At 33.8% G+C, this 25,829-nt stretch overlaps 3 protein-coding genes across 8 annotated transcripts; 2 read left to right on the top strand and 1 right to left on the bottom strand.

Annotated features, from left to right (window-relative positions):
• The first annotated feature begins 306 nt into the window (after positions 1–306).
• LOC113516870 (elongation factor Ts, mitochondrial) lies at positions 307–3,473 on the top strand. Of its 4 annotated transcripts, none has more exons than XM_026901352.3 (4): positions 307–471; positions 1,262–1,411; positions 2,047–2,298; positions 2,804–3,473. In XM_026901352.3, the coding sequence occupies exons 1-4, from the start codon at positions 469–471 to the stop codon at positions 3,323–3,325; spliced, it is 927 nt and encodes a 308-aa protein (XP_026757153.1). In that variant the 5' UTR covers positions 307–468; the 3' UTR covers positions 3,326–3,473. The 4 variants fall into 4 exon arrangements, with proteins under 4 accessions (XP_026757153.1, XP_052758638.1, XP_052758637.1 ...); XM_052902678.1 differs by having other exon boundaries at positions 322–343; XM_052902677.1 differs by lacking the exon at positions 307–471 and adding an exon at positions 549–902.
• On the bottom strand, positions 3,461–3,961 carry LOC113516847 (uncharacterized). Its single transcript, XM_026901324.3, has one exon. It carries the CDS (start codon positions 3,959–3,961, stop codon positions 3,461–3,463), a length of 501 nt encoding a protein of 166 aa, XP_026757125.1.
• Positions 3,962–8,907: 4,946 nt separating this feature from the next.
• Positions 8,908–24,219, top strand: LOC113516845 (villin-like protein quail). 3 transcript variants are annotated; one of them, XM_052902569.1, is made up of 16 exons: positions 8,908–9,050; positions 11,047–11,136; positions 16,349–16,462; positions 16,548–16,762; positions 17,396–17,600; positions 17,758–18,063; positions 18,150–18,446; positions 18,643–18,831; positions 19,120–19,206; positions 19,354–19,447; positions 19,769–20,005; positions 20,669–20,806; positions 21,667–21,822; positions 22,346–22,452; positions 23,365–23,550; positions 23,826–24,219. In XM_052902569.1, the coding sequence occupies exons 1-16, from the start codon at positions 9,036–9,038 to the stop codon at positions 23,937–23,939; spliced, it is 2,550 nt and encodes an 849-aa protein (XP_052758529.1). In that variant the 5' UTR covers positions 8,908–9,035; the 3' UTR covers positions 23,940–24,219. The 3 variants fall into 3 exon arrangements, with proteins under 3 accessions (XP_052758529.1, XP_052758528.1, XP_052758530.1); XM_052902568.1 differs by lacking the exon at positions 8,908–9,050 and adding an exon at positions 9,605–9,789; XM_052902570.1 differs by lacking the exon at positions 8,908–9,050 and adding an exon at positions 10,075–10,220.
• The last annotated feature ends 1,610 nt before the right edge of the window (positions 24,220–25,829 follow it).

Here is a 25,829-nt window from a genome sequence, read left to right as displayed (position 1 = left end):
GTTCTAAATTTATTTTAAATGATGGCGGGAACATTTTGTGGAAAATTCAAATCAATAATACTCCGTTTTGTTACTGCACGTATATACAAAACTACGATGCGTTTCACCTAAATTTATGCAGTAAATACATCTTTTTATTTACAGCTTATATTATTTAGTATTGATAAAACAAATTACGTGAACTTATTAATTTAATATATCATTTATGTAAATAACTAAATGTTTTAGTAAATGTAAAAACTTGTATCCATAATATGTTTCCGAAACGTTTTAACAGCCTACTGTGCAACTGTCAATGTCAAGTGTCAAAGATTTCAACAATTTCATGTAATATATTATATAGGTACCTAATCTAATTAAAATTCTTTAAATCAATAAGTAATTTTTTCCAAATTTATTATTATTTTTAGAATAGTCTCTATCTAATTAATATTATAATTATTCTTTCTTACCTGTTACAACGAATATATGGTAAAGTACAGTTTTAATTAAATTCTCCGACTTGATATAAAAAATGGTGTGCCTATTATTTAAAAAAAGACAACACTAAAAACTTAAATGAATATACGTAATTAAGGTGTATTGATAGTTAATTAAATAAACTATAACACATCTGTTATCGCACGCTTATGGAATAAATAGACATGATCGAAAATCCTGACAAGTATACATTGGCACTTGTTTTCTGTTTCCATGGATATTTTTACTTTATAATGGCCAGTACATTATCTATGTCGTTTATAAATGCTTCGTGATATTTTCAAACAGCTCTCAATATGAAAACGCGCGAAATAAAATATTTTTCATCATTTACAACCTTTGCTTCTTGTCCATTGACATTTACAAACTGTTTATAGGTTATAAAATTGAAAATGAAACAGAAACTCGATTACTACTCCAAGGTAAACGATAAACACCAACTTGCTATATAACAAAACCTTGTAACACCATAGCAGTACTAATCTCAGCAGCTATCCATAGTTGTATTAACCTTGATTGCTATACAAAGCTCTATTGAGATGATGTCATAAATTTACTGGCTACTCATTGGTTCAGTCATTGGGAGGCCCACATCATGGGAAGCCTGCATTGCAGTTGTTTTCATTCATAATTTCTCTTATAAAATCATTTTTTTAATATCTAATAGCTTATAAATTTGCATTATTTTTTATTAGGTAGGTGTACACACATATAAAATTAAATATAGAACACCATTGCCCAAATATTCAATATTAATATTTTATTATTAATATCATTTCAGATGATATTCCAATTGGTAAGAAGTCTCCACACAAGCCCTGTGTGTCGGAAAGCTGAATCTTCTCTGTTAGCAAAGCTGCGGAAGAAAACAGGCTACACAATTGCTAATTGCAAAAAAGCCCTTGAAATGCATAACAATGATTCTGATAAGGTATGTTTCACCAATATTTAATTATGATTTAAACATTATATTAGAGAAAATAGTATATAATATTGTATTGCAAGTATTGAGTACTGCATATATAACCCTGCACTACAGTGTTACATCTAAGCATACTCCCTAAAGTAATGTGTGTTTTTGATATATTACATATAAATACCATTAATATATATATATATATATATATATATACTCTTATGTTATAATCACACCAACAATATAATGGTATGTAATGCATGTGACAATCTGTATTATCCGACTTTTTTAAATTGCATTTTTTTATATTCTTTTTTATATAATTATGAAATGTGGAATTTCTAATACAATATTTTAACATGCTATTTCTCTCTCTTTATTTACTGATCTTCGTTCTTTCATAGCAGGTTGCAGACATTCAAAATAGTGTATAACATTTCATATATATATAAGAAATATTTTCATAATTAATATACATATAATATGACAGGTTAGAAAGTAGTATGTATGTGTGAATATATTTAGGAAATAGTATTTCAATATAGGAACATATTTATATAACATGTGTAACATATTTCTTATATTGCATTAATATATTTCATTATAATATGCACCTTAATATACATAAAGTTTGCAATTTATTATTACAGGCAGAAGCATGGTTAAATGAACAAGCACAAGCAATGGGATGGGCGAAGGCTACTAAACTCGCTGGTAGGACAGCTGTACAGGGTCTGGTTGCTGTGAAATTTGACAAAAACCATGGAGCCCTTGTTGAGCTTAATTGTGAAACAGATTTTGTGGCCAAAAATGAAAAATTCCATAAGATGATTGAAGATGCCACCCTTGCTTGCTTCAAGTTTGCACATACTAGTTTGCAATCTAAGGGAGACATTACAAAGGTAAATTTAGAGCTGTTTCTTTTAACAAGATTAAATGTCATTGCATCATATCTCTAAAATAAAAGTATTTTCAAATTAAAAATACTTTATAGTATTTTTATAATGACAATGGCTATTCTAATTATAAACAAAACAATTTCAAATAGATCTGAATTATTGTATTAAAAGCCACTGGGATAAACTTTTTTTTTTTTTTGTTTTAATGTTTACACATACACTATTTCCATATAACTTGATGAAGACTGGTGTGGTGTAGAACAACTTTTGTGTATGCATTTTCATATTTTTTTGATTTATTTATTTATTTCACACACTACAAACAAATAAGAGCTTATTACCTATAACATGCAGAATGTTTTAATAATATTATTTATAGGAACTGGTGCCTGTACTAGTTGTTAAATCTGTACTTACAATCCACCAACTAAAATTAAAAGGGTGCTTTCACTAAAAGTTGCAAAAATTGCAGAATATTTTAATTCAAATGTATTTTATTTCCATTTAGATGGAATTGGACAGTGAACAGTTAGGAAACCTCTCTGTTGAAGGCAAGAAACTCTCTGAAGTACTGGCCTTGTTTATTGGATCTGTTGGTGAAAATGCAATTCTAAGACGAGCAGAGTGTTGGAAAGCAAACAACAAAGAAGTGAAGATTGCAGGCTACACACATCCAGCTCCTGCCGCCTCTGGAGATTATTCAGCTGGCAAATATGGAGCTTTGCTGGCTTACAAGCAATCCAGTGGACATGAGGATATTGGCCGTCAGCTCTGTCAACACATTGTAGGGTGTGCCCCTAAGAAAATTGGAAACAAAGAAAGTGATAAACCAAACAAGAACTCTGATGATGAAACATGCCTTATTTATCAAGAATACCTGTTGGATCCATCTTACACAGTAGATGAAGTACTAGAGCAAAATAAAGTTGAAATCATAGACTATATAAGGTTCTCTTGTGGGGAGTCAGTGGAGAATAATATGCTTGGTGTGGAAAAGCAGCCATTAGACACAGTGCAAACTTTACAATAAATTAAAAAAGAAATTTATTTCTTTATTAAAATTGTTTTTGAAATAAAATTTCTTGTAGATACATATTTATTTTATAATAAGAAATAAAATACTAAGTTGTTTACTTTGTTTAATAGACATAAATAATTACAAAATTCAAAATGCTGAATTATTTTTTTGAGAGTCTGCAACGATTATATTTTTCATTTTAGCATTTCCTTTCCATAGGAACATTCTACAGTCTTTTTTCCAAAACATAGCTATTTGACTGGGATCATAGCAATATCCATGATAATTAAGAACTTCAGGTGACACTACATGCAGTGCTAGTGTATTCTGTTCTCGAGTTCGAAAAGGGCCTGTGGTAGCAGGTCTTAATAAACATCCACATGGGCATACTGTAGTTACCTTAGGACTCGACACATTTATCCTGTTACATAAATTTATTTTCTGAAAATTCCCACACAATCTTAACTCTTCAACTCCTCCAGTGAAAGATTGCGTCGCACGAATCGCCAAAGATCTCACATTTTGATTTTCAATGTTATTTCTAAATCCGACAGTGGACAACGACTTTTTTGTGATACTTGAGCAATTGTAGGGACTTCTGTCTTCACCTTCACTTTCTTTATCTGTATAATTGTCGTCAGTATACATGATTATTTTACAAAATTAAATTTTATTAATTTACAAAACACGAATTTGAAATTAGGATATCAGTCATTTGTTTGCCGCTTTTTTCATATATTTTTTTATTCTACTTGCCGTGCAAAGGAAACTATGCATTCAGTTGTATTTATTTTCAGATTGATAGCAAAATAAAACTAGATGCGACTCGGATAGAAATATAAAAAAATTACCATAAATATGGCGAACAAAAATCCGTAACAATTATTATAGTACTCAGGCATTATTTTACTTTTATGACTACCGTACATTGGATTGAGAATAATTCTTTTATAACTCATACAATATTTACATACCTACAAGACAATAAAATATATCAATTTTAATTTCCGACTAATGGTATAACAGCTAACATATCGCCTCGCCTACCGCTGGTTGCCGAATCTACCTTCGCACAATACGAACATTTTTATTACTGAATATTACTGTTTATATTAGTCTAGCACAGTGATTCTCAACCTTTTTTTGTTGCGGCACATATTTAACTATTTTAAAATTTAATTTAAATTAATACAAAGAAAAAGATAAAAATTATTTACTACAACACACTGCATAAATAGTTTATGACAAAAATTTTAAATATTTGCAAAATTTGGCGGCACACAAAAGTGCCGCGGCACAGTGGTTGAGAATCACTGGTCTAGCATATACTAGCAGAAAAAAAAGATTCAAAAAAATCAAAATATTGGCGACTTTTCAAGAGGTTGTATTTTTGATAAAAATGGTCGTATCGGAGTAAAAGAATAAACAATTTGAAGCTTGAATTTTCTAATTTTTATATCTAAAAAAAATTCCAAGTAACACGTAGCGCGCAATCTTAATGAATATCATAGAAAAAAAAAATTTCAATCTTATTTTTAGTCTACGGACTTAAAAAAAATTCGCACTAATCACCTTATGGATTAGATAGGTTGTTCACTTAGCTTCAATTTCGTTTAATTTTTTGGTCTCGATACGACCATTTCTCGCTGAGCTATCGGACTTTGAATGAAAATTGATCATTTTCTTCAATATCTCAGAAAACGCACACAGACACGTGTGTAAAAGAAGCCTAAATCCGACCGTGCAACCTCTACGTGGTACGCTTTGGGTAATTTATTTCTAAAAATCGGTTAAAAAAAAATTTTTTTATCCACTTTTATCTGTTCTCCTTTAAACAAAGATTGTCTGTAAGAGATTGCCCTAGCGATAAGACCGCCTTTTGTACCTTTATGTAAATATTTTAATCTATATTTTATGTTATTAAATTTCACTCAAATTGTTTAATTGTCATTGTATAGTTTTACGTTTCTTTGCAATAAAGAATTAAATAAATAAAATAAATATGACTCCTAATAATATCCTAATGCTTAAACAGTGGGGGGAAAGGGATTGTTAGTAATGGAAATTGAGAATCCCATTGCTAGCAATATACCCAACCAGGTCGACCTCCTCGCGGTTCCCCTGGAAACTATCATGGTTAATTCCTTATGAATTCATCATGATAGGCTAACTGGCCTGTTTTCATTCTCATCGATCATCCTTCACTGGTGCTCCGCCAGCATATCCCGTTAGCGCAGGCGGGGTTACCATACCATTTTCACCCATCAAAAAAAAATGCTTAAACAGTTGAACGGATTTAAACAATAACAATAGATATCTTTACAAATTGTATCATCTTAACACCAATATATCTAGCATATAAATTTAAATATCATTTCAACGGAATTTGCTACAGCGGGGTAAGTACGGGTGAGTTATATCCTAACTTAACACGTAGGATATTTTATATACTGATCAAAATTTCTTTTTGAGAAATGGCTAGTACTATTATACATTTAAATATGAGTAACTATATAAATTTAGCATAAAAACACATTGTTGTGGTTTCATGCGTAGGTTAAGACATCAAAAACGAATAACGGTAAACAATCTAGGACACAGCATACGTTACAATGTCTGTTTATTTGTAAGCATAATTCTGTGCTCATAAGAAGGCACAGACCTCTTTAAGTTTAGTAAGATACTGTAGATATTATATAATTATTAACATAATTACTAATTATAAAGTAGAATATCAAATTTATAGATACTAATGTAACTCCCATCTGTCTCGTAAAAGTTGGCTAATATTCCTCATATTAGCCCACCAATTATTACTACGTTTTATAAGAGATGAGAATTAAGCGATTATAATCGCTTATACGCGGTAATAATTATTACCGCGGCAGGTGAAACCTGACCGAAACGTCGAGATTATTCAGGTAAATTATCATACTTTACCTAAATGATCGCGTTGAGTCTCTTATAAAAAATGCAGTGGGAAAGTCTACAACTTATTATTAACTAACTATACTAATTAGGTGGTTTTATTTCGAGTTTTAGCTCTTTATAGATTGCTAATAATGGGGTAGGTATAACAAGCTCATTGCTAGCAACGTGTTGATCTCCATGCAGTTCCTCCTGGAAACCAACGTGGTTATTATATTTTTATATCAGTCGTTAACTGTCCACTGTTGAACATAGACCTTCCCTATAAGAGGAGTTTTGGCAGTAGTTGCTACGTAGTAATGTTTTTATATTAAATAATGGAATAGTAACCCCGCCGATAGTGCATATCGGTATACACTGCCAGGCCCCTAGTGAGTGATGATAGATGAGGATGAAAAGACAGGTCAGTTAGCCCATCGTAATGAATACACTTGTAATTCAGCACGATGGTTTCCAGGGAGGACCACGTGGAGGTCGACCTGGTTAGGTATATTGCTAGCAAGGGATCCTTTAGTCTCCATTGTTAATAATCCCCCCCCCCCCACTCACGTAGTAATGTTATAAAATGACCGTGTGCTCCCGGCATAGAATAGGCCACCTCTTGCTCTCCCGTGGGTGTTGTAAAAGATAGTTATCTTTGAAGAGATGGGCAGCAGTGTCCCTCTAAAAACATCTCTAAAGCCTAACGACGGTTTCCAATTCGCCTGCCAAGCGTGGCATCTACTGGTAAACCCTCCCAAGGGGGAGGCTTATGTTCAGCAGTGGACAGTTAAGAGCTGATATGATGAATGTTATAAAAGGAACTCTGCTGCTCATCCCTCGACCATTAATTCTCAGGGTATTCCGATGATAATGATTTCATAAAGCAATCCTTGCAATGTGTTTTTTTCTTTTTTTTTTGTTGGATGAAAATTGATTGGTAACCCTGCCCGCGCTAACGGGATACGCTGGCAGAGCACCAGTGAAGGGTGATCGATGAGAATGAAAAGAGGAGTTCACCAGAGGGATACTTTGTACAAAAGTCGATTGCTTGGGTACCTCTGTCCCATTCGTGTTTCAACCGTGAAGCAGTTGTGTTTGCATGGATGTGTTTCGGTTTGAAGGGTGGGATATGGCGTGAATTTACAGGGTACAGAGGAATAACACCTGAGTCCTCAGGAATGACAACGTATGGGGGTATCATGGGCGAAACAGTATACTCTGTTATGTCACTCATGTCTATAGGCGACGGTTACCACTTTCCATCAGGTGAGCCGTCAGCTTGTTTGCCATTCTAAGTTATTTAAATAAAAAATAAAAAATAAAAAATAAAAGTACTAACAATCCCTTTCCCTCCATCCTTGCAATGTTACATTAAGGCTGCCAATTTGTTACTTTAAATTTATAGCCATCATTCTTTTAATACTTTTTACTTGTATACTTGGACTTTATAATTGTAATATAATGTAGACTAAATACAGTTTAACATTTGCATACCTCTGCGGGGTGCTGCATGTTATGTACCTGTATATGTAACTTCTTATTGTACCATGTAGCAAGCGAATAAATATGATTTGGTTTGAATGTACATATATAATATTGAATGTTATGCAGAGCAGTTATTAGAGTGCAAATTTAATGCTGTTTTATGTATTATTTATTTTATTAATGTTTTAATTTGTAATCTGTTACCGTACTATAAATAAATAAATAAAGCATTGAAAACATGCTGAAGCTTTTACTGTTCAAAATTAAATGAAAGGTAAGTAGGTATCTAAATATGTTCTGGTTTTCTCTGGAGAGCGTCGTGCGTGGCCTAGTGGTTTACTATATAACCGGACTTAACCACAAAGCTTATCACTCATAAATTCGAACCTAAACGAAACCAAGAACTGTGTCAGTTAATTTAAACTAAATCTATTTAAACTAAAACGCCATGAAGTAACCAAATTAAATCAAGAGAACAGAATTACTACTACTTGGCGAAAAAATGAAAATGTCTATAGGTATACCTATTAGTAACTACCGCAAAGAGATCACAGACATGAGTGTATCAGTTTATATTTAACCCTTGACACAAAAGAGGGTTGTTACGAGTATAAGTTTGACATGTCTGTATTTCTCATCGTAACTCCTAAAAGAATGGACTGATTATAATGCGTTTTTTTTATTAGTAAACTGACATGATCAAGATGGTTCTTAGCTACAATTCATGAAGATCTGTTCAGGCGTTTCGAAAGTTTTTTTTTTAAGGATGAAAATGGTATGGTAGCCCCACCTGCGCTAACGGGATACGCTGGCGGAGCACCAGTGAAGGGTGATAGATGAGAATGAAAACAGGCCAGTTAGCCCATCATGATGAATTCAAAGGCGTTTCGGGAGTTATATTAAATTATTAATTTTATTTTTTCAGCTGCATTTGTGATTTCGGTGAGAACAATGCAGCGAACGTTAGACATTGAGGTCACATTTTCCAATAGGAAAAGAGTAGCTGAGTACGTATGAATATACTCATAGTCAACATACTTCACGGTTACTTACTCATGTTTACGGACATGACACTGTGTCCGAATGATGAACGAAAGTGAATGTGGATAATGCCGAAACTAACAAAGTGCGCGTCCGAGCGTGCATCCTGTGGCAGAACACCACAATTCACTAGCGAATTGTCCCACACTGGTGTTAGTACTCGTACCTAGCCTAGGCCGGCCAGTCACTCGGTACCTCTCGCGTGGCGCGCCGAACCACTGCCTGATTGCGATCGATAGCATTACTGCAAACAGAATAAGAAAGTGAGATAACACCACTGCAGTTGATGGACGAATATCAGGTGCATCTTACATTCCGTACATATTCATTAGCATTTTACACAGTGTGAACACTGCTTATAACGCTTTTCCAAAACGCGCAATTACCTTTTTGCCGCTGCAAACTTTCACTCCAAAGTAGGACCTGAGTATCCTTGATTAACTCTAAAACTATTCCGTAGATATTGTTTATATTTGTATAGACGACGGTTACTAATTTCCTTAAGGCAAGCCGTTAGCTCGTTTGCTACTGTATACTCATAATTGTATCTAAATAATATTTTTACGTGAGAATTTCCACTTCAGTACGTGATGGGTATGTCAGAACTATTAATCGCTGTGATAACATACCCATTTGCTGATCACTCATTTTAAGCCAATAATTGATGTCTCTAATTGAGCAGTTTACTGCTGTGAGATGAAAATGCGATAGGTAGTTACAGCCACGCCACCCATCAATCGGCAACAACGCTGTCCCGACTTTCGCGGGAATTAATTTATTCCTCGTTGTCTTATTAAAATATGTAAGTGCAAGAACCGTGAAACAATTTTCTTTTTTTTCGCATCGTTCCGACCGGCCGCCGGTTACTGGTTAGTCCGTGGGGAGAGCATGGACGCCGCACTCGTCCCGTAGTTGTCGTGCTTGCTGATAGTTTTTTGTAGCGAAGTGCTGGTGGGAGCAGACGGACGCGGTGTGATGGACCCAGTCTGTATCTGACCATCACAACGAAAATGCACATCCTGGAAATAGGAGCCGACCATGTAAACATTCATTACGTAATTTTTGTATACAAACAGTGTATAGAAGTGAAGTTTTTATTTGCATAAAATTTCGTGATGTGTGCGCATTAGATATTATGCCTTTTTGTTATTTTATCTAATTAATGACTATTACGACATACGTTACTTCCATATATCAGCTGTAATGAGTGAAAGTTGTAACTTTGCTAATCTGTTTTAGTACCCACGAAGCATTAAATGTGTTCTCCGATTAATCTTATTCACTTACGCCTCGGGAGTTACCTACCTACCCGCCTAACGAGCGAATAAATCGACCCAAAAATAATAACATGTTCTATCAAATAAATTGATCATATTTTTTATAACATTATATTGGCTTACGTGTAAAGAAGTGATAACATAATCTATAATATAGAATATACAAAAAATATTAATAAATCACCCAAAAAATGGTATGTAGTACATAAATAAGCTCTGCATAATTGAAGCTAGGTCTCTTGTCTTTTTTTTCTTTTCTCAATGTCCTCTACCCAAAGGTTGTCTGGAATACATTGCTTAGCGATAAGGCTGCCTTTTGTATAATTTCTCATTACAATGAAATGTATTTACTGTTTTATAAATAGTGCAATAAAGTGTAAAATAAAATAAAATATGTCACTTCATGCATTCTGAAGATATTCTATAGATATTTGGATATAATATAGTTAATATTCATATATAAACGAATAATGTGAATCGAAATGTCGTTGTTACACATAAATCGTACTGCCTGAAAGTTAAGAAAAATACTAGGTCGTAAATTTCCGAATTAAGTTGGTATAAATTCGAATAGATCATTTAGTAGGTACCTGCATATCTACATCTATAATAACTAGGTACCTACTTGCAATATAAGCAAATAATACATTTACGTAACCGTCTCCACCTTTGAGCAAAATTAAAAGACCACACCCAAACTATTGTAGTAGTGGAATAGAATCTGGACAATCAATCACGGGGACCATTATGCCTGACCAGGTTAAATTAACCTCTTCGACCTTGGCACACCCAATGTAGCTGAAATCCCCTCTTCATAACATTACATTAGTGAAGGCTTGGTCACTTAGTTCTTTTATTAAATTCTTGTTATATGTATTTATTGTAATAATAATATATGTAAACAACATTCCGAATCTCTTAAGCAACGTCGAGTCATTATTAAAGAACAGTTTATCATGAATTTATAAATGCATAATCGATTAATAAGTTATAGAAATGCAATTTTTTTTATATTTTCAGGAAGATGAGAGCGGCGGCGCTCGCATTGCGGAGGCTGCGTTCCGCACGGTGCCGCGTGACCACACTACCTTCCTCGTATGGAGGGTTTCGGTAATGTACCACCTTTTGGCAATCTCTATCATAATAAAGTATGTTTAATGCAAAATAACCAAACTATCTGGGATGTCAAAATCACATAGCTGCTTTCTGCACAACTAGCTCCAATTTAAGCAACTAAATAAATAAAAAATTAAAAAGTAACCAAGTTTTGTTGAAATTATTACATTAAACTCTAAACGGAATTAATAACAAATCACAACATTTTGTCTAATTGATTTTTATTTGCACTGCTAAAGGACGTCTGTAGACGGTCAGTTCTATAGAATCAGACTAAAAAGAAGTATTTTAGGGTCATATATGTCTCTTATTAAAAAAAAAAAAAATATCACAGAGTACTTTTGGTACACATAATATTATATCAAACATTTTATAACTATTTACAATATTTCTGCTCTATTAGTCCAATGAAAAACAAAATCTATTTGAATAACCAATACAAAACTATTAATACAACTAAAATCAAAATTATAAAAAAGTAAAAAAAAAAACTAATTAAAATTGACAGATAAACAAGCATTGTGAATAAATTAATAAACACCATAAATTAATTAAGAGCTTAGATACTACGAATTGAATAGATGATAGTTTATTATTGTTGTAACAAAACTACCGTTTAAGTCAAAGCGGTGTCACGGTATATAAGTATCTATTGAATCGGAACGTCTAGACCGGTTCTTTGTTTAGTAGCCAGATTGCAAGATCATATCTTAAAACAATGTAGATAAAGTGCCGACCTACTAGCTATATATAATTAAATATAACATAATTCTAACGATAGTTATCGCTCAAAAACGTAATATACTAATTTAAAAAATAATAATTTAAAAAATTGTATAATCTATTTGTTGCATAATTTCTTTTAATATTCTAACATGATCCGTTACATGATACAATGCTTCGGCAATATTTATCTATTGTGCTATGATAGGAAAGTCGTTAAAAGGTATATTAACGAGCATATTCGAATCTAATCTGACAATTAGCGACCTTATCGTCATTTCGCTGGTGCAATTGTGTTTTATTAGGTAACCACAAACAACAAAGACTATTCGTTTTAATGTTTTGTCGACATACCTGTCTATTCAGTGAAAGCGACATTAACGAAAATTGAGACACGTAAGACCAATGGTAATGTGCTCTATGTTATTTTGCGTGTTAGGTCAGTACGGTTTTGCGAGATTAAAGTCACGCGACTACTCGCAAAATTTAATTCACTTTTATGAGTAAATGACTAAAATTTTATTAGCATCCGCCTCACTTGTGGTCTTATTTATAAGTAAATTGTAATATAAAAGGAACAAACATAATTTTAACTCTCTCGTGCTGTTGAGGCAGAAGTACGTCTTTGAAGCTACCTCAATATCGACACCTCACCTTCAAATTAGCTATTATGCACGCCGATTTAAAATAAAATTTCTCCAAGAATCAAATCTCCAACGGCCTTGATATTGTTACCAAGAATAAATTCGTCCATTCTACACTCTATACACCTGTAACATTGGTACTCTTTCTAAATTAAATTAATTAAAATAAAGTAAATTCCATAGTTCTACGTCTCAAAATTCCCATATTATGCTATCCACACATAGGCATAGGTATTTATGGATGGGCCGGGCGGGCCGTGCCCAATCCACCACAAAGTTGTTATATGTAGTTAAACTTTTAATAAGTAATTACTTAAATTTGAATAACCAATTCTTACTAATATTATAGGTGTGATGACAGTGAGTTTGTTTGTATCTCGAGATTGTTATGTGTTTATTGCCTCTTAGCATAATAATATCTTAACCAATAACTATAAAATTTGATTTAAGAAATACATAAACTACTTTTTATTCCGGCCAGTGAACATATCCCGGCCACGTGTACGAAGTTGTGGGTAAAAGTTAATAACCAATATATTATTTTCCATAAAGTAATATGAATATGTAGCATTTAGGTATGAGTAGATTAATTGTATATCTCTGTAATTAAATTTGTTTCCACCACTAAATAAATTTAATCATAGACTAATGTCAACAAATTTTGTGTAAAACCATTCTTTTTCTTTAACATCATTAAGCGACCACAATTGTTTTTGCGGTACCTATTTTATGTGTGAAAACATTTTGTGTTCACGCTGACCTTTCACACGACCTCCTCTATGGATTATTTTCAACAAAACAACAGTAACATACTAAATTCTCACATTAAACTGAGCAAAAATAAATCTGTTGTAACATTGTTTTTTATATATATTTGGCACCGCTACTTTTCTAATGTTCTAAAGAGAAATGATTTATTTTTTGTTTATAATGGTTAACTCAAAAAATACTCAACCGATTCTAAAAATTGTTTCACCTATAGAAAACTACATTATCAGCGAGTATAAGTATATTTTATTAAAAAAATAAAATAAAGATGCCTATACTGTCTACCCGTGCAAAGCCGTTATGAGTCGCAAGCAATCATTAAACTTACCTGAAAATATCTAAGTTTAACTTTACATAAAACGTAAGCAATATTTATTTTATGTTTTTACTTCTGTTCTTAAAAACTGATTAGAATACCTAGCTCACCTCAAAAATTCTCCAACGTGTAATAATAGTGCTTATATGAACTTTTTTAACCGAATGCTTATAGAATACTTAGCTATTGTTACACCAAAAATACATTTTATTGTTTACATTTCTCCTCACTAATAAACAAACCGACATGGCTAGAGAAAGTGTACTTGATATAATAGTGATCTGTGAGTAAGTAGTTATAATGTAAGTACAACATTGTTCTACTTAGGGCAGCTACTTGTCGAGGTTTCACCAGACTGGTTTAGAGGATAGGTATAACCCGTATTTAAGTCTTTTAAACAAACTTAGAATGACAAAGAAACTGACGGCCCACCTGATGGAAAGTGGTAACCGTCGCCTATAGACATGACATTAATATATACATCATATAATTTAAGATTTTGTTCCACAAAAAATATTAAATTTAATCGTGGCAATACCAATTATCTTGATTTAAAAAATTTTTGTATCCGAACCGATTTTGATAAAATTTCTATACAATCAATCTGAAAGTATATCTGTTTAAATAAAAAGAATTCTGCAAGTCAGTTTATGAATGGAGTTATAAGATAACAAACCTAAAAAAATACAAACAAATTAAGAACTTTTTTGAAATCGATTGAAAATACAACGTTTACGCGATTTTTGAGAACTCACAACATGTGTATAAAATGTTATGACTCCGTAACCTGTAATTTCACAGCCATATTGATATATGGCAGTGAAATTATATCTATCAAAACACGACATCAATCTAGATCAAAACACGACTTTTCCTGCTATTTTTTTATCCAATCTAAAGAATCTACAATAGGCGTTAATAATAGACAAAATATTTTCATCAACTCCTCCGCTGCACTAATTATTTTTTTGCCCGCATGATTATATTGTAACAGATAATTTCGATTTGAAGACGATATCTCGGTTGTAACGGTACAGCGGCGGTGATTCATTCTCTAGATCTAATACCGCTACGTCTCGGGAAGTAGCCACCTACGGAGCGAGACTGAACGATTTTCTATCTAGACTGCAATGTAGCTTATAACTTCATTGGTAAATAATATTTCTTTGATATTCGCCGGTGTTAAAATGTATGACGATATAAGAAATAACTACATGGGACAGATAAAAGAAACACTAGGTGTAGGGATAGAACTGACTGGAAGAAGATGCATGAATTAGTTGCACCGACAAGAGGAAACTCTTAAATGAAAAGAAGAAGAAACTGGCAGAAAATAATATCAAAATAATCGTTGTTTTACATCTATATTTTTACCTGAAAACAATTATACAAATTATAATTAAAATATGTACACAAATAAAATGAATAATTAAACATAAACTTGATTACATAAAAGCAAGATAAAGAGGTAACAATGGGCGGCCTTATCGCTAAATGAGGATCTCTTCCAGCAATCTTAGGATGGAGAAGAATAATTAAAAATGTGTCTGGTCAAGGCGTAACAGAAAAATAATAATATTAAAAAAGGAGGAAAAGGGCTAAAGATAAATTTAAATGCAGTAGGTAGGTATAAACAATCTAAATAAAAATATACTTACACATAATAACAATAAAATACTTATAATATACTTACTTACATAAATAGACTCAAATAAATAACTACATGTACATATTTATATTTAAACTTATATAAAGACAAATACATATAGTAATATATTGTACTAGGACGATATTACTCTACTATGACGGAGATAATTTTCTTAAGTAACTAGTGTCAAAGCTTCTAACTTTTAACTACCACGAAAGAACAATGCGTGCTGTATTGTGTTTGAAAGAAACTCTTAGAAAAGAATGAATCACAGCAGTGTGCAATCGTATGTACGATTTGCTTGTCACAAGTTTATATTCTTTGTAATAAATCTGTGCAGTTTAAGCATCAATTACAAAAACAAATATCGTGATAAAATGTAATACATAACATCAAGCATTGTATGTGATTCAGACTAACTGCACATTGTTCATCGGTGTGTTTGACCACCACGTTACCACTACCACACGCCACTGCGACAGCGCGGCACGCAGCTATCAGATATGCGTGTTAAACGGCTTGATTGGGTAGGCATATTCTCTTTGACGCATGCAAGCAACTGTAATAATTGTAGTATGCATGAATGGATTCAAAGCGCCGCCTCGGGCCACAAATTGTTTTGTTGCATTCATAAAACGATTATTAACTTCCAAGAAACTAGTATTTAAGAAAATGACATTAAAATATGCGTCTTTTGTATCGTGCAAGCGTAGATAAAGAATAAATAATCGCAGATACGGCAACTTTAATCCAGTAATTCATGCACTTTCTTATAATGACAAATATATTACCTACCCTGAGGATAGTTTTGCATCTCGTCACAATAGATTAATGTTACATAAATAATTTAATTACCTCTAAAGATTTACGCAGAAGAATTTAAATAGTCAAGGGCTTGTCTTATAGCCCGTAAAACCAACAACCGATTAGAAAGAAAAAAAGATTCTCAAATGGCGGATTCGTATAGACGAACGCAATTTTGAATAAGCCCACTTATCGAGGCTATAGCTCATGTAACTGTAATTATGTGACTGGATTTTGGATTGATACTGTGTTACCCACGTACGTGAAGGGGATGTTATAATGACTTTACATTATTCTGTTCAGGAGTCCGGGACAGAAATGTTGCCGCGCACACACTACGGCACCTTCTACGATGCCGAGGCTTACCTCGTGTACTCCTGCTCGTTGACGAACCAGCCCGCCGGACCAGACGTTATTGTTAGTTGAACTTTATAATATTACTGGCTGCAATCTGAGTCATAATATCTTAGTTAAAATATTTTTTTTTAAATTGTATGTCTAGCGTCGCGAAATCAAAGAAAAAGAGAACGGCAATGGTGAGTTTGCTGAGCGTCATATCCACGCGTGGGCCGGCGAGAGGAGCGGCAACCTCGCGGCTCTGGCACTCCGACGGGGCACTCAGCTCGCAGCCCACCTGGGGGAACCCGTCGTCATACACCGCGAGGCAGCCACTAAGGAAACACCACGACTACTGTCTTACTTCCGTGATGGCATCAGGTACCATAATATTTTCTGTTCTAGTCCGTAAGGAGCCTATCGATAAATATTATGACTGTATATATGTGACATAACTAAACTAACCTCCTAACAAATTACTACAATAAGTCATCTTACTTGACTCCATTCTCGTCATTTTATTCTGTAAAACATAAAACTATTCTCGCCTTTAGCGTAGGTAAGTGCATCAATTCATCTTTATCCATAAAAAATCCGATGTATTTTACTTACTCATGTGTACACTAAAAATAAATAAATGATCCTCAATAAACAAGTAAATTTCGTTAAAAAAAACTTATTTTAAAATTGGCAACACCAGTTATTTTCATTTAAAAAACAAATTACTGAACTGATATTGATGAAATGTCTATGAGACCAATCTGAAAGTATATCCTTTCTGATTGGTATCAAAATTAAAAAAAAAAAGTTTTTCAAATTCGTTTATAAATGATGGAGTTCGGAGATAACAAACAAAAAAAATACAACTGATTTGTCAGTTCCCAATCCTCCTCTTTTTTTGATGTCAATTGAAAAGTAAAATTTTTAGCAAATATTAAACCACTCTTGTATAAGGTCATAAAGCTCTTTATATTATATGTTTTGCCTATATTAATAAGTTTTTCCTTTCGCCAGAATTCTTCGCAGCGGTTCTGGCACGTTAAACGGCGGTGGCCGCCTATACCGAATACGTGGCCGTAGGCCAGTTCTTCTCCAACTAGAACCCGTATCTTGGTCCCATCTCTCCGCTGACGGAGTCTTCATCCTGGATACATCAGCACTTCTCTTGTTGTGGCTCGGTAGAGCAGCGAATTTGGTTGAGAAAATATTTGGAGCTAAGGTAACTAGACATTTGCTGAGTTATTTTTTATAGGGAACAATAAAAAGTATATCTACTAGTATAAGGAAAATAATAGAAATTAAAAATAATTGCAGTAATTAGTTATATAGGACAAAACGATAATTTATTTAAATACAAGTATTTCGATTTCATTTAGATCGCATACCGTATGGCAAGAGGCGCAGAAAAGGGTATGACTGCGCGTCGCATAGCAATAGCTCATGATGGCTACGAACAGACACTGCCCCCAAGCGACCGCGCTCTTCTCGATACTCTACTGGAACTGCGTGCTCGCTCAGTGCGCCCAGCATCTCCACCTTCAGATCCACCAAGAGCAGCTCGTTTGTACAGAGCCACTCAGCCACCCAGAGTTTCGCCAATAACAATGCCCTCCCAAAGACCTGCCGCTAGACTGGAAGAGATCAGACGTGCACCACTGCATAAAGAGGATTTAAGCGATGATGTGAGTTGTAGTTTTAACTTTATGTGCTTACCTGCATTATAAGTATCATTATTTATTTTCAATGGTTTTTTGTTTACTACATTTAGGGTGTATACATCGTGGATAGTGGCAGCCGGGGAGTATGGGCGTGGGTGGGACCAAACGCTACAAATTCTGCAGCACGTGGTGCGTTAGCAGCAGCAAGGGGCCTAGCACGGGCGAAGAGACTCGTAGTGCCAGTATCAGTGGTAACAGCAGGACGAGAACCCCTTGAATTTGCTGCCCTATTTCGCAATTGGCGCTGGTGTGACGCCCGTCGCGACAGCAGACTGCGAGCCGCGCGTTCTGCTACTACGAGACTCGATGCCGTCAGTCTGGCTTCCAACTCATGGCTCGCGGCTGAGGTAATATTATACGGTTTTATTAATACATCATTTCTCTATTTAAAAGGACAATAATGACCATGTTGATAGTGTTCCCTCTATTCCTAATCAAGTTCTTTTAGGAACTTAGTAAAGGAATGATGATATCAAGTTACAATTGCTAGTAACAAAAAGTTTCAAAGTTGAAATGACAAAAAAATGTATTCTATATTTCCAGGCTCAACTCCCAGACGACGGTTCTGGCGCATTGCGGATGTGGCGCGTACGCCGAATCTCAGAGGATGAGTGCTCTATGGTGGAGGTGGAGCGACCGCAAGCGGCAGTCTTCTACGATAGGGACTGTTATATTGCTCTTTATACTTATCACGCACCTACTGGGGAACAGTCTATACTTTATTACTGGATGGTGAGCATTAAAATAAAAGTAATTATTTGGATTTTTTATATATAAGAGTGGCATTCAAGTATACAATCTAAGTAATGGTAAATGACCAATGAAGCCTATAAACACAATACTAAAGCCTATAAAAACATTATGAAGATCTTGAGTGACAGAACTTATGCATACAAAGTGCTTGATAACAAAAATATATAATGCATTTTTATAGTGTGCCTTGTAAATAAAATCATTCAATAATTCATGTGACAATGGTGCAATAAAATGTTAAATAAATAAATAAATCTTATTTGACAGGGTGGCTCTTCACCAAATGATCTGAGGAATTTGGGCGCAAAAGAAGCCAAAGACCTCTATACGAAATTGGGGCGTCTTCCCGTTCAGGTACTTATATAATTAAAATAATCTTTACTATAAGACACTTTTTATTTACATTCAGACAAATAAAATATCTATAAATATTTCATTTAATAATAATAATTGGTACATCTTTTAACGTTTTTTATCAACCATAATTATTTGTATGTACAGGCATGGGTATACCAAGGCAAAGAACCAGCGCATTTCCTTCAAATATTCAAAGGGCGAATGATCACTTACGTCGGCAGTGCTGCCGATTATGATCGTAAGTTCTTCCATTACTCTATGTAAGTAAGATTCTAAAAATTGACTATTCCTATCGTCTCCGACCTGATTCTCAATTGAGCCAAATTTTTAAAGGAATTAATCTAAATTGATCCGTGTTTTGGTAATCTGGGCTGTGCCTTAAGATATTCTTTTTTCAATTTCTCATAACGCAAAGCACTCTCTAGCTTGAAAGCAATCGCTGTAATTGTATAACAGCTTAATATTGTAATTCACCGTCATTTTTAGTCCACAAACATCACACACCTTGATTGATTATCCTTATTCTGTAATATTCTTAAAGTAACTTTCAACTTTACAGCAACTGGACGTCGTGTAATGGCACCAGCCAGGGTTCTCATCAGGGTATCCGGTCAGTACGCGCGGGAGGCTCGCGGCGTGGAGGTACAGAACGCAGGGCTTACCGACGACCGTGGGGCTTGCTACATACTGCGGGAAAACGCGAGGGTCTGGGTCTGGTGTGCAGCGAGCGCGACCGGTGATGAGAGAGAAGTCGCCAAAAATATGGCGGCTGCAGACCACATACTCGTCATGCAAGGTAAATTACCCTATATAGCAACCTCAGATAAATTACTAGTAGTAAGTACTTATCAAATCTTTCTGAATGCGTTATAATATATCTGAAATGGCAATAATAGGCCAATAATATTGTTCGAAGAACCTACAACCGATAGAAAAGGAAAAGCCTCAAATTCTTGAGTGGTTTTAGATGTCCACTAGATTAAGCGGCAACCTTAAACTGAATCAAGTACTTTAATTAACATAACTTTCTTAGTTTCAATGAACTTTACTTGATTCAAGATTTTTTTTCTTGATGTAAAACTCTAATTCTTCAAAATTATTTTCTTGGATCAAGATTTTTTTTTGTATCATGGATCATCATAACAAAATTTTGACCCAAAAAAATAATATTGCTTCGGCTTTTTTTCATTATGAAATACATGAAAAATAAGCGAAGAGTCGAGATCTTTTCATACTAGGGGGATCGTGTCATGAAAAAGCTTGAAAAACACTGAATTAGTCAATCAAGAATGCAAGTAGCTTTAAATTATTCCCTATGGCAGTCTTAAATTTCTGACTCGTATTTGATAAGTTTTTAATTTATTAGTTTTTATTAGTGACAATAAATCAAATTAATGAAGAGTACGTAGTTGTTTGCTTTCCTTATTATTTTTTAAAGGCAATTTGTTACTTTTTTAAGGCAAAGAAAAACCCGACTTCTGGAATGCATTGGGTGATCGGCGTCACTTATTGGTGGCATCTCCTTTGAAAGAAGTAGAGCGCCCGTTGCCTCCTCGTCTTTTCTACGTCTCGCTAGGAGTGCCTGGCCAGTACACTTGTAAGTATCTCTGAAATGTTAATATTTTAAGTAAAGTTCTGGGGAATATTCTTATTTTAATTTTTTTTTCCTCATATTATTCGGCAACAAGGGAACGATACGAATGGGACGAGTGGGTACTTATGGTGTTGCCACAACCAACGTTCCTGAGTTGTTCTAAGTACTTATATTTATAAAATAAAAAAATATTTCAAACATAGTTCTTTTCAACATTCTATCATACTAGCCGTATCTCGCAGTTCCGTTCGCTTAAGATAAAACTATTCTGTGTTTATAATGTAAATTTCATTCAAATCTGTTCAGCTGTTTGACCAAGGTGGAATTAGAAAGATCTTTGTTCCACATTTATAGGTTTGCTGGTTTGAAATAAGATGAAAATATTTTAAATGTGAACTACCTGTGTTCCAAATTTCGTTCAGTTCGTAGCAGTACCTGAATCATTTGCTGTATTGATTTGAGAACAAGTAATATGGAGCTTTCTCTTATAGACATCCCATAAAAGAAGAGAGAGAAAGAAGAGAAACTGTTCCATAATCCATAACTATAACTATCCAAACTCCATAACTAGCTCCATATACTAATAATTATCTGTGTAGGTCCCGGCATACAATAGGCCACCCCTTCCTTTTCCGTGGGTGTCATAAGAGACAACTAAGGGAACTCAATGATCCAGGGATGGACAGGAGCGTCCCCCTTAAAACATGAGAAAAAAGTTAATTGCTATCGCCAACCTGCCTACCATGCGTGACAGCTACTGGCAAACCCCCGCTTTATGGGAGAGGCCTATTTTGCGCAGCAGACAGTTAACGGGTGATAAGGGTATATGGTATACTAATAGTAACGCGAGTCTTATTGCGCAGTCGAGGAGATAATTTCGTTCAACCAGTACGAGCTGGTGCCGGAGATGGCGTGCGTGCTGGACGCGCACCGCGCGCTGTTCGTGTGGCTGGGCGCGCACTGCTGCCCGCGCGCCAAGGACGACGCTCGCGCCATCGCACACGCTTACCTCGCGCTAGGTAATAAATTCAATCAAATAAAAAAAACTCTAATTAAATTAATAATTATATTATTACTAAAATTAATCTGTTAATATTTTATTGATAATTATTTAATTTATTATTATTATAATAAATAACTGTTACTGCAAAAATATTAATACTTTGAATTACGTTAAAAAATTATATGACAATTCTCAAAGTCATATTTGGAAAACTACTCGTATGGGAAAGTCATGGGGAGTCGACCTACACTGCGTTTGACCGTACAGGATTGCCACTCAAGGACCTTTCTTCATCAGTTGTCGATTCATCAAGCCATGTGACACTTCAGCTTACTTAACCTTCGTGTTATGTCATTGACTTTGATTCTTTTGCGAATATCATTTCGGATTCTGTCACGTAAAATTAATCCGAGCGTAGCTCTCTCCTATAACACAGTTCTCCTATAACTAATTCTTCATGTATTATATGGGCCGATAGCTAACTTGCCAATTATTTACCAAAACAAATTATTTGGTAAATTATTTATGAATAATTTCAGACCCTGCATCCCGTGATATGGAGACCCCCGTACTTGTACTGAGCCAAGGTCGCGAACCACCGCACTTTACTGGCTTTTTCCCGCATTGGAAACAATCTATGTGGAAGGTATTCGCTATTTTATAATGTTATTAGTTTTATGGACTTTATAAAAATACTAAAGAACCGCCACGCCCTCGCGCGACTACAAATTACAGCACGAATACATGCCTTCCGTAAAGAAATATCTAAACTTAATTATAATTTGGTTATTTACTATAGTTTAGAAGAACTAAATTGATAACAGACTAGTAGATGCACACTCGGATGAAGCGAAGAAATAGACGCAGATAGCAACTTTTTATTATACTTCTAGCGGCCCGTCCCGGCTTTGCACAGGTGGACATTTTTACATTTTAAAAAGTGGCCATTCAGGCTGCACATGCGACGGAAGCTTAAGAATGGAGTAACTTCTCCCGTTTTTCCAACATTTCCCTTCACTGCTCTGCTCCTATTGATCGTAACGTGATGAAAAGTATACTATAACCTGCTCCGGAGTATGAAGAATAATTGTACCAAATTTCGTTAAAATCTGTAAGTAGTTTTTGTTTCTATAACGAACATACAGACAGACAGACAAAAATTTTTGTGATTGTATTTTTGGCATCAGTATCGGTGACTAATCACCCCCTGATAGTTATTTTGGAAATATACTTTATGTACAAAATTGACCTCTCCTCAGATTTATTATAAGTATAGATTTGAAGTCAAGCTAACCCTAATTTTATTATCTTATGACTTCTTTTTTTAGTTCTCGGCTATATTTTATAAGGAGATCCTACACTTTAATACAGAAGCATGTAATTTGTACATTACATGCTTTTGTATTCAAATAGTCCGGCTTAAACGTTATGCAGACAACAGATAGTGTGATTTTTATGAAGTAGATCTTTTTCTTGTTTTCTCGTTAGGGATAATCCCTAGTCGTCAGCATACACAATTATATCTTTTTTTTTTCTCTAATTAAACTTAATTCAACAGGGTCACAAGACATTTAGCGCTATAATTAGCGCGTTGGAAGGCAAAGCGATTGTACAGTGTGGCAACAGTGCACTGCAGACTGGTAACACAGCGAACTGCTTCGATCAGTACGAGAAATATCCACTGTCTGTGCTGAGAGGACCGAAGGAACACCTGCCGCCTGATGTCGACCCTTTGGCAAAGGAGGTAAGTACCGGCACTGCTAACAATTTTCATTCTCTATTGTTTTTTTTACTATCGCCTGTGCGACACCAATAAGGGATGATAAATGAAGATAAAAGCATACCAATTGTTCCATCGTGATAAATACATCAAAAATTAACTGCGATGAGGTATAGTGCTAACAATGGTGATATTATAATATGAATACAGGTATAGGTACCTTAATTAAGTAGGCAAAACACGTAATTTGTTACTTGTACTAAATGGCTTAATATAACATATTTCGTTTTAAATTTCAGCTATACTTGACTCACGACGACTTCGTATCAACATTTAACGTGCCTTACAGCGAGTTTCGCTCTTTACCCGCTTGGAAACAAAAGGATCTCAAGAAAGCCGTTGGTCTCTTCTGAAAACATATCTATACAACAACCATTACACAAATCGAATACCTAAATATTTAGATGTTTATTATAGTTATTTCATAGTAATAGTGAAATAAAATAGATATGTTAATCAACTTAAAATTTTGTGAAAATCACAACTCATTAAAAGTAAGAGATAATTGTGTTGCTTTGTAAACTTATTTTTTAAGCATAAAATAAATTATTATAGAAATAAATAGTTGTAAGAAACCTTAAATTGTAATATTACTTAGTATTGAATACATTATGAAAAATATGCACTTGTAATAATGTTATAAGCATTACAAGATTTTTATTTTCAATATTTTATTTGTTAATGTTTATTATTGATTATAAATGTTAGATTTTATAAGTTTTCTAAATAGTTGATAAATATTATTAGCCTGTTACTGTGTTTATTAATTATTAAAATGTTTTATGAAGTTTAATAAAATAAATAAAGATATTTTTATGTACTTATTTCACCGATAACACTATATTCTTACAAAAAATAAATTATTCCTCTTATTTACTATTTTGATGGCGTACAATGAAAACCGGCCCGATTATGATGACGAATTTACCGCTACCTCTCGAAATAATTTTGAGTGCTACCAACACTTTTTAAATTGACACAAATATGTACAGTCGGCCACATTCGATCTCTCTACCTTCGGGGTCTATATGTACCTACCTGGCCGCGACGTTACTTTTTAAAGCCAATTAAAAATAAGGTGTTCTGAAGTTTAACAAATAAAACAATTATATATTTTTTAATGTTATTATTTCGCTGATGATACTCTTATAAACTAGGCATTAATTTTATGATAAAATTAATTATTCTTTACAATATACAAAATTCAAAAATTCCATAAAATATTGGTTTATTTGAAAACATATTTATGTACATTATAATAACTAAGTTAATAACATAGTATGCCCAGGTGATATGGGAGTGGGCCGTAGCTAAGGCACGTAGTTTGCTTTATATTGCATGACACAAATGTACACACCATTTGTTTTCTGGGGTTTAATGTAATTACCTAATCATGATCGAAATTATAGATTCAACATTATTCAATAAAATGATATACATATAATAAAGCATTTGATTTAAGTCCACTAAATAGACCACAGCAACTCACTGATTTTTCTAATGAACATCTTGTTAGGAACTTATAATTTTAACACGATAAGTATGACGGTACAACAGAAAGTGGAATTTATTGTAATAAATATTTCACATAAACTTTACAATTGTCTTATTTCATATAAATATGTATAATAACACGAGACAATTTGGGAGTATTTCTTGAATCACCACAACACTGCAGAGGAAAAATACTCCCCGAAAATGTCATAAAATAAAATCAGTTTCATAAATTATGCATAATAATTAAAAAATAATACATAATATTAATTCATACAGAAATATTACTTTCATTATGGTACATGTTAACGAACAGCAAAAAAAAAAGCCGAATAGTCTGTATTTTGTAATATATCCATTATTGACAATTTTTAATTTCTTTGGCAAATAAACCATTTTCGAATGCGGCACGCTTATTTCATGAAAATACATTATGGAATGAATGATTACGAATAATGAACAGTAGCTGCCCTAATACATTAAAATTAAGAAATGCACATCAAAAAAATAAGCGCATGGCTAAGTGTACTGAAATTTACCTTAAGTACGTAATTTAAAATTCGTAAGTAATGTACGCAGAGATTGTCGATTACACTTAAATCTAACAAAAAAATAAAATGACAAATGGACATAAAGCCGTGACGAATCTGAATGAATATAAAACTAAGATAAACAAAACTCAACAGAGCATTCGCTGCAGGAATGTAAACAGTTTGTAGAGCTAATATTAAACAGGGCATTCAATATGT

This window comes from Galleria mellonella, unplaced genomic scaffold, assembly GCF_026898425.1.
Source record: "Galleria mellonella isolate WM207_F2 unplaced genomic scaffold, CSIRO_AGI_GalMel_v1 utg93, whole genome shotgun sequence".
Taxonomy (NCBI): Eukaryota; Metazoa; Arthropoda; class Insecta; order Lepidoptera; family Pyralidae; genus Galleria; species Galleria mellonella.
Note: the sequence above shows the minus strand (reverse complement) of the source record. Positions and strands in the feature narration are given on the sequence as shown.